A 10,583-nucleotide genomic window follows, 5' to 3' on the forward strand; every position below is an offset into this window, starting at 1 on the left:
CGAACTGTGGCCTCAACCATCCTCCTTCAGCATGACGAGCTCCCTCAGCCTAATCGCGATCTTGGTGGCACAGTTCCCAATATAGGCCTCAATGGGCTGCATATCCAACATCGTCTCCAAACCTGCCTGCCACTAACTTTTATTACTTTATATAGAGTGCACAATAAGCCGATTACTGGCTTAGGTGTATGTCCATAGTGGCATGGGATGGGTTAAAAACCGCACTCTCTTTTCAACCTAACCTAGTCTAAGCGCCAGGCGCTTCCCACTCTCAGATCTTTCAGTGTTTCGTGTTAAAACGATGATAGATTAGTCGTTGTGGTGTATTTTATCTCGCTGGTGCCAGGTATTCGGAGGCCACCGCAGCGTCCGCCTATGACGCTGAACGCCTGGGTTCGAATCCTGGCGAGACCATCAGAAAACATTTTCAGCGGTGGCTTTCCCCTCCTAATGCGGGCAACATTTGTGAGGTAATATGCCATGTAGAACTTCTCTCCGAAGAGGAGTCGCACTGCGGCACGCAGTCTACTCGGCTATAAAAAGGAGGCCCCTTATCATTGAGCTTAAACTTGAATTGGACTGCACCCATTGATATGTGAGAAGTTTGCCCTTGTACGTTAGTGGAATGTTCATGGGCAAAATTTGCAATTATTTGCCAGGTATTCGGAGATTCTCCTCAGTCTACCCTCCGCATCCATAATACCCAGAATCGTACTGTGGTCTTTTTGGATTTATTTGTCCGGAGGCTTCACAATATTTGTCGCAGCCCTCAGTAGTGATCTCTTTATTACCTTTTGTTAAAGCCTCCTTATCTCCCTCCTAAGTGCTTTCAGGCTCAGTAGTTTTACAGGGGCGGTACCCGTTTCGGACATAAGATCACAAAGGCTTCGTTCATGAACTCTGAATAAAATCTACTGCGGATTCCAACTGCCTTGCATCCAATTTAAATCCCTAAGAGGCGTCATATTTGACATTTGTTCCCTGATTTTCATATATTCCCAATTGGCATTTCTCCGATTTTTGTATGGCTACTTCTTTTCCATTACATGCTCACCCTGACAACTTACCCCTTATCTAAGCCTTAAACATTTGATCTGATGGCACATTAAAGAAAAATGGATCTTTGTGTTTTGATTTATTTTTTGGACTATATTTCATTACATTAAGGGTACTCACAACTTATATTTAACAAAATGTTTCAAAGGCAGCATACTTTTAGGCGTAATGCAATTTTTACACATTTACAAGGGTATGTTAGGCTATATGGCTTAAGCAGAAACATTTAACATTACAAGACTTTGCTAACTCGGTATTCATAACACAACAAATAAAATATTTACAATAATCTAAAACATAAACAATTTTTTACCTTATTATTGCTACAAAATAAATAACAAATTAATACTTGACTATATGTATATAAACAACACAATCACTTTACAGAAACAATGAATACTAATTTTTGATAAAATATTATTTTTGTAACTTTTAAATTCCTCATATCACAACGGCTGATTCTCTTCCCTCCGTCTCCACATACTCCGAACGTTCATGTAAGGGTCGTATCTTTATGGCTACACCCTCCAGGCAACACACAACCACATTTTGTGTGTCCAAAGAGAATTCGTATCTCATCAATAGCATTGCTACTAGGCAACGCATCTGCAATTGGGCATAGTGGAGACCCAAACAATTTCGTGGTCCTTCTCCAAAACCCAGCCAAACGCAGTTCTCTCTTAGCCTATTGTTGGAGGGAGCAAAGCGATCCGGATTAAAGATGTGCGGTTGTGGATAAATCTCAGGATCATTGTGCATGGCATGAATGGGTATGACTATTTTGATATCCTTTCGTATAAGGAAATTTGAATTTGTTTGCACCAGATAATCGTTGAGGGTACGTCGCATGATATAGGGGACCACAGGATGAAGGCGGATGGTTTCTAACAAAAAAAATTAAATAAATAAATATATAAAATAAAAGGATCAGGAAGCAAGCTTAGTAGGTTAGTAATTATGAAAAATAAACATTCTGAAACATTCTCTGATACATATTCAATTCAAGGGTACATTCCGGAAAAATACGATACCTCAAGGTCATTTTGTCTAAATTTCATTTTTAAGAGAAAGGCAACTTTGACAAAATTTACTTTCTAAAGGAAATTTTCTTAAAAATTTCATTTAATAGGAAACTTTATTTAGACTCCAAAGCACGATATTGTCTGGCTATGACCATTTCGTTCAATGCTTTCTATTCAAAGAATAGCTTAGCGAAGAACTTTCAAAAGTAAGGCACAATCTGCGATGCTGTTAAAAGCGTTTGACCTATGGCTATATGTACCGTGATTTCTAATTCGCCATGAATCTTCGTCAGCAGAATTTTTCAAATGGGTCATGATGCTTAACATACCTACCCAACTAGAGTGTGTTGCAAGGCATATAGACAATGTATCAAAATTCTATTTTTATACCCCCCACCATAGGATGGAGGTATATTCATTTCGTCACTCCGTTTGCAATACATCGAAATATCCATTTTCCACCCTATAAGGATATATATTCTTGATCAGCGTAAAAATCTAAGACTATCTAGCCAAGGCCGTCCTTTGTCTATTGAAATCACGCTACAGTCTTTACAAATAAATCAATCAAATAAACCAAATCACAAGCCGTTGAAAAAATTTGTCAACGCCGACTATATGAATAATCCGCAATTACTTTTTGGGCAAGCCAATAATTTCGTCATTCTGTTTGTAACTACTCGAAATATTCGTCTGAGACCCCATAAATATAAATATTCTTGATCGTCGCAATATTTTATGTCGATCTAGCCATGTCCGTCCGTCTGTCCATCCGTCTGTCCGTCCGTCCGTCTGTCCGTCCGTCCGTCTGTCCGGCCGTCTGTCCGTCCGTCTGTCCATCCGTCTGTCCATCCGTCTGTCCATCCGTCTGTCCATCCGTCCGTCCGTCCGTCTGTCTGTCGAAAGCACGCTAACTTCCGAAGGAGTAAAGCTAGCCGCTTGAAATGTTGCACAAATACTTCCTATTAGTGTAGGTTGGTATTGTAAATGGGCCATATCGGTCCACGTTTTGATATAGCTGCCATATAAACCGATCTTGGGTCTTGACTTCTTGAGCCTCTAGAATGCGTAATTCTTACCCGATTGGAATGAAATTTCGCACGACGTGTTTTCTTATGATTTTCAACAATTGTGCCAAGCATGGTTCAAACCGGTGCATAACCTGATATAGCTGCCATATAAACCGATCTAGGGTCTTGACTTCTTGAGCCACTAGAGGGCGCGATTATTATCCGATTTAGCTGAAATTTTGCATGAGGTGTTTTGTTATGACTTTCAACAACTGTACTAAGAATAGTTCAAATCGGCCCATAACCTGATATAGCTGCCATATAAACCGATCTTGGGTCTTGACTTCTTGAGACACTAGAGGGCGCAATTATTACCCGATTTGGCTGAAATTTTGTATAACGGCAACTCTCATGTCCTTTAACATACGTGTCGCATATGGCATGAATCGGTTTATAGTTTAATACAGCTCCCCTGTAAACCGATCTCCCTATTTTAGTTCTTCAGCCTCTAAAGTGCGCAATTCTTAATAGATTTGGTTGAAATTTTACACAATGACTTCTGTATGCTCGTTTAGTCATTCCGATTGCAACACATCGCAATATTAATTTGCGACCCTAAAAAGTATATATTGTACATTACGGATCGTTGCAATATTCTAAGACGATTGAACGATGTCCGTGTGTCTGTCCGTCTATACATCTATCCGTCTGCCCGTTCGTCTGTTGTAATCACTCTACCGCCTTCAAAATTGATATATTGAGCTGAAATTTGGCACATATACGTTTTTTTGATCCACGCTGGTTAAGTTCTTGAACGGGCCAAATCGGAACATATTTGGACATAGCTGCTATATAGGCCGATCTAGGGATAAAGGGTCTAATGCCCATAAATTCTTTATTTTTTATGCAATTTCGCTGAGTCTTCGGCCTCCCGACATCTGACCTAAATATGGTTCAGATTGGACTATATTTAGATATAGCTGCGATATATACCGATCTGCTGATAAAGGGTCTGAAGTCCATAAAAGCTTTATTTATTACCCGATTTTGCTGAAATTTGAAACAGTGGGTTATTTTAACCCTCCCGATATCAGAACTCAATATGGTTCAGATTGGACTATATTTAGAAATAGCTGTCATATAGACCGATCTCCCGAATAAGCGTCTAAAGCCCATAAAAGCTTTATATATTACCCGATCTCGGTAAAATTTGAAACAGTGAGTAGTCTTAGGCCTCCCGACATCTGACCCAAATATGGTACAGATCGGACTATATTTAGATATAGCTGCTATATAGACCGATTTCCAGAAAAAGGTTTGAAGACCATAAAAGATTTATTTATTACCCGATGAAATTTGCAACAGTGGGTTATTTTAAGCCTCCCAACATCTAACCAAAATATGGTACAGATCGGACTATAGTTAGATATAGCTGCTATATAGATCGATCTCCCGATTAGGGGTCTGAAGCCCATAAAAGCTATATTTTTTAACCGATTTCGCTAAAATTTTAAACGGTGAGTAGTTTTGGGCCTTCCGACATAGGACCAACATATGGTTCAGATCGGACTATATTTGGATATAGCTGCTATATAGAGCGATCTGCCGGTAAAGGGTCTAACGCCCATAAATGCTTCTTTTTTCATTCGATTTCGCTGAAATTTGAAACAGTGGGTAGCATTATACCTCCCGACATCTGACCCAAATGTGGTTCAGATCGGACTATATAAGGTATAGCTGACATATATACCGATCTGCTGATAAAGGGTTTGAAGTCCATAAAAGCTTTATTTATTACCCGATTTTGCTGAAATTTGAAACAGTGAGTAATTTTCGGCCTCCCTATTTCTGACTCAAATATGGTTCAGATCGGACTATATTTAGATATAGCTGCCATATAGACCGATCTGCCGATAAGGGGCCTGAAGCCCATAAAAGCTTTATTTATTAGCCGATTTCGCTGAAATTTGAAACAGTGAGTAATTTTCGGCCTCCCTATTTCTGACTCAAATATGGTTCAGATCGGACTATATTTAGATATAGCTGCCATATATACCGATCTGCCGATAAAGGGCATGAAGCCCCTAAAAGCTTTATTTATTAGCCGATTTCTCTTAAATTTGAAACAGTGATTTTTTGAGCCTCTCGATAATCGACCTTAATATGGTTCTGATCGGTTTATATTTGGATGTTGCTGGCCAAAAGACCAATATGTTGTTCTATAAAATTAAATAGTGTCATATATTTTGAACCACTCAATGTACGTGCCGAATTTGGGTGCTTAAGTTATCCAATTTTCACTGGATTGTAACGAAAGGGGGTTTAAATATATACCCGATGGTAGTAGATAGCCAAACTTTGGCCCGGCCGAACTAAATACATTTTTTCTCGTTTTTATACCCTCCACCATAAGATGGGGGGTATACTAATTTCGTCATTCTGTTTGTAACTACTCGAAATATTCGTCTGAGACCCCATAAAGTATATATATTCTTGATCGTCGTGACATTTTATGTCGATCTAGCCATGTCCGTCCGTCTGTCCGTCCGTCCGTCCGTCCGTCTGTCTGTCGAAAGCACGCTAACTTCAGAAGGAGTAAAGCTAGCCGCTTGAAATTTTGCACAAATACTTCTTATTAGTGTAGGTCGGTTGGTATTGTAAATGGGCCATATCGGTCCATGTTTTGATATAGCTGCCATATAAACCGATCTTGGGTCTTGACTTCTTGAGCCTCTAGAGGGCGCGATTATTATCCGATTTAGCTGAAATTTTGCATGAGGTGTTTTGTTATGACTTTCAACAACTGTACTAAGAATAGTTCAAATCGGTCCATAACCTGATAAAGCTGTCATATAAACCGATCATGGGTCTTGACTTCTTGAGCCACTAGAGGGCGCGATTATTATCCGATTTAGCTGAAATTTTGCATGAGGTGTTTTGTTATGACTTTCAACAACTGTACTAAGAATAGTTCAAATCGGTCCATAACCTGATAAAGCTGTCATATAAACCGATCTTGGGTCTTGACTTCTTGAGCCTCTAGAGGGCGCAATTATTACCCGATTTGGCTGAAATTTTGTATAACGGCAACTCTCATGTCCTTTAACATACGTGTCGCATATGGCATGAATCGGTTTATAGTTTAATACAGCTCCCCTGTAAACCGATCTCCCTATTTTAGTTCTTCAGCCTCTAAAGTGCGCAATTCTTAATAGATTTGGTTGAAATTTTACACAATGACTTCTGTATGCTCGTTTAGTCATTCCGATTGCAACACATCGCAATATTAATTTGCGACCCTACAAAGTATATATTGTATATTACGGATCGTTGCAATATTCTAAGATAATTGAACGATGTCCGTGTGTCTGTCCGTCTATTCATCTATCCGTCTGCCCGTCCGTCTGTTGTAATCACTCTACCGCCTTTAAAATTGATATATTGACCTGAAATTTGGCACAGATACGTTTTTTTGATCCACGCTGGTTAAGTTCTTGAACGGGCCAAATCGGAACATATTTGGACATAGCTGCTATATAGGCCGATCTGGGGATAAAGGGTCTAATGCCCATAAATTCTTTATTTTTTATGCAATTTCGCTGAAATTTGAAACAGTGAGTAGTCTTAGGCCTCCCGACATCTGACCTAAATATGGTTCAGATTGGACTATATTTAGATATAGCTGGCATATAGACCGATCTCCCGATTAAGGGTCTAAAGCCCATAAAAGCTTTATTTATTATCCGATCTCGCTGAAATTTGAAACTGTTCGCAGTTTTAAGCCTCTCAACATTTGACCCAAATATGGTACAGATCGGACTATATTTAGATATATCTGCTATATAGACCGATTTCCAGAAAAAGGGTTTGAAGACCATAAAAAATTTATTTATTATCCGATTTCGCTGAAATTTGCAACAGTGGGTTATTTTAAGCCTCCCGCCATCTGACCCAAATATGGTTCAGATCGGACTACAGTTAGATATAGCTGCTATATAGACCGATCTCCAGATAAAGGGTCTGAAGCCCATAAGAGCTTTATATTTTAACCGATTTCGCTGAAATTTGAAACAGAGAGTAGTTTTGAGCCTTCCGACATAGGACCCAAATATGGTTCAGATCGGACTATATTTAGGTATAGCTGTCATATAGACCGATCTGCCGATAAAGGGCCTGAAGCCCATAAAAGCTTTATGTATTAGCCGATTTCGCTGAAATTTGAAGCAGTGAGTTGTATTAGACCTCCCGACATCTGACTCAAAAATGATTCAGATCGGACTATATTTAGATATAGCGCCATATAGACCGATCTGCCGATAAGGGGCCTGAAGCCCATAAAAGCTTTATTTATTAGCCGATTTCGCTGAAATTTGAAACAGTGAGTAATATTCGGCCTTGCTATATCTGACTCAAATATAGTACAGATCGGACTATATTAAGATATAGCTGCCATATAGACCGATCTGTCGATAAGGGGGCCTGAAGCCCATAAAAGCTTTATTTATTAGCCGATTTAGCTGAAATTTTAAACAGTGGGTAGTATTAGACCTCCCGACATCTGACCCAAATATGATTCAGATCGGACTATATTTAGATATAGCTGCCATATAGACCGATCTGCCGATAAAGGGTCTGAAGCCCATAAAAGCTTTATTTATCAGCCGATTTCGCTGAAATTTGAAACAGTGAGTAATATTCGGCCTCCCTATATCTGACTCAAATATGGGCAATATTTAGATATAGCTGCCATATATACCTATCTGCCGATAAGGGGTCTGAGGCCCATAAAAGCTTTATTTATTAGCCGATTTCGCTGAAATTTGAAACAGTGATTTATTGAGACTCCCGATAACTGACCTTAATATGGTTCCGATCGGTTTATATTTGAATATAGCTGGTAAAAAGACCAATATTTTGTTCTACAAAATTGAACACTGTAAGAGAGAGAGAGAGGATTTATGAGCAGCGGAGGCCTCCCGATTGTTGATGCCAAATTTTTAAATCAAATTCGTATGTTACTCGCAAATACCTTCCATTTGAGTCCCATATTGCCTCGATCACTTTTCATTTCCGCTTGAGAGGTTTTGGAGTGGTTTATAAGATAACTCAGCCCTCCTGAAACATAGTGGCAAATTTTAAAATCAAATTCGTATTCTACTGTACTTTTACTTTCATTTTGGTACCATATTTTCCCAATCGGGTAAAATGTCCCTTTGGGGGTTTCTTCTACGCAAAAATACCCTTCGTTTGAATCCCATATTGTTTCCGTTGGTCAACTTTTCATTTTCTGTGGTGATTTTGTGGTAAGGGGGAGAATCCGCTCCCCTACCGAATATCAAAACTTATACAGCCTATAACTTCTTCCAAACTATTCTACATATTCTGTGAAAATGTCAGCAAAATCGGCTCTGTCGTTTTGGAGACTATATGGAACAATCGAACAAACAGAAAGACAGACAGACGTTTGGAGTTTTTTTTTTTAATTATTTTTTTTTTCTTTTCCTTTATTTGGTTAAGAATTAATATTTGTACTGTAGTACGATCTACCCTAATACACTTCATTGCTAATTAAAAAGTTGTTATGTTTTTTGCAAAGTTTTTCTATATCTCATTTTAGTCTACTTCAATAGCCTATATTCTAATCATCTTGGTTTTCGATAACAAATAGCTACCATAAACTGTTTTACAAACTTACCCGAAATAAATTGCCCCATAAACTTTAGCGACTGTATGCCCTCATAGGTAAATGTCTCACCATCCTCCTCATACACTTTGTTTACTTCCTCACGTACCCGCTGCTGCATTACAGGATCTCGGGCCAGCTCATACAAAATATATGTCAACGTTTGCTCGGTGGGCTCGAGACCAGCACGCAAAAACGTAAAGGCATGCGAAGCCAACTCATTGAACAAATGTTCCATAAGGCCAATTCCCTCATTATGCACTTCCGTTTCATGGGTATTGTATTCTTGATTCATGAGATTGATAAGCAATTGCAGATAGTCATCGGTGTAGGCCTCAACTTTGTTGCGATGAGCAATGACATCATTGAGAAGGGCTTTAAAATAGGCATGGACTTTCTCATTGGTCGTCGAATAGTTGAGGGAACGAAAGAAACGGGGATAGCGATCCATTATGGAGGTCAAGAAGTTGCCATGGCGATGTGTGTACAACGCATACTGGGTCATGGCATCAAATTCCTCCAAGGGGTACTTCACTTGCATGGCCTTGTTGAGGCCAAACACACATTTGGCTATGTTGGCCAAGACATAGCGATGCATTATGGGCTTCACATCCAGCGCCACATCACTTTGGGGCGAGATCTTTTGATACTCTTGACGCTGCAGCTCAAAGAACAGAAAGGTCTTTTCGCACTCCTCACGTATACTCTCAAAGAAATGATGCATATGGGCCTTTTGAAAAACCGGCTCCAGTTTTAAACGCATCTCCTTCCAATGATCACCACTTATGGAGAACAAATCAGCCGACAAAGGATCCGTTTTGCGATTGTGATAGTGACCGCGATCATTGAAATTGGAGAAATTCTTAACCAAAATTTGCTGCACCAACTCTGGACTCAAAACCATAACGCGCGGCTCGAACAGATAATAGAAACCACAAAAGGGACCGCTCCCCTTGAACTTTTTATACAACTTTTTGAAATACTCCATTTGGTCCTGCACCTGTGTGGTGGTGCCATATTTGCTGATGGTCTTGACAACTTCCACCATGGGTCGCGGTTTCTCGTTGGGCACCCCCAAAAAATGCCAATAGTCGCGCACATATTTCATAAAAACAAACAGCAGCGCTAAGATGAGCCCAATAACTAAGGCCAAAAGTAAGAAAATGACCCACATGGTCATAGACGGTTATTTTATCGACGAGCGCACTGTTGTAAATCTATTTAAATTTTAGCCTGGAATTTCGTTTTTTTTCGCGCTCGGGTTCTTATGGTGGATATTTGCACTTGATTTCATTTTGTGATCATGATTTTGTCGCCTTTATTGTTTGCCCGTTGTTTTTGTATTCGAAATTATCGTTGCCTATTTTGCCGTCCCGTCGCCGTTGGCAAAATTCTCTACTATTGTTACGATTTGGCGGTATGTGTGTATTAAACGCTTATTTGTTAACTGATTACTAAACTTCGAGAGCGTCGAGAAGCGAGCGATACGATGCGATGTTTTTTTTTTTTTTCATTTTTATTGTTGGGAGGTAATTTCTATTTTTCAAGCACTCCATACGTTCTGCTTAAACTTTTCGTAAAAAACAAAACGCTCTGCTGAGTTTATCATCTGCCGCTGATTACGGTACCAACAACAGAGAGGTCTATACGGTTCGAAATTAGATAGGCGTCAATCGTGGCTAAAATATTTTTTTAAAAGGGCTATCGAAACATTGATAAGTTAGAACAACAGTTATAGCAAATCGGCATTAGGCACAATGCTTGGTGGTAACGAACCTTCGATACCCTCTAGCATGGTGCTGTAGTAAAAAT

General features: G+C 39.4%; 1 protein-coding gene across 1 annotated transcript; it reads right to left on the bottom strand.

Annotated features, from left to right (window-relative positions):
• Window positions 1–1,345: 1,345 nt before the first annotated feature.
• Window positions 1,346–10,224, bottom strand: LOC106083651 (probable cytochrome P450 317a1). Its single transcript, XM_013246797.2, has 2 exons — window positions 8,784–10,224; window positions 1,346–1,940 (listed from the first exon to the last, which is right to left on the bottom strand). Exons 1-2 carry the CDS (start codon window positions 9,949–9,951, stop codon window positions 1,498–1,500), a joined length of 1,611 nt encoding a protein of 536 aa, XP_013102251.2. The 5' UTR covers window positions 9,952–10,224; the 3' UTR covers window positions 1,346–1,497.
• Window positions 10,225–10,583: the final 359 nt, after the last annotated feature.

This window comes from Stomoxys calcitrans, chromosome 5 (genome assembly GCF_963082655.1).
Source record: "Stomoxys calcitrans chromosome 5, idStoCalc2.1, whole genome shotgun sequence".
In the NCBI taxonomy this organism is placed as follows: domain Eukaryota; kingdom Metazoa; phylum Arthropoda; class Insecta; order Diptera; family Muscidae; genus Stomoxys; species Stomoxys calcitrans.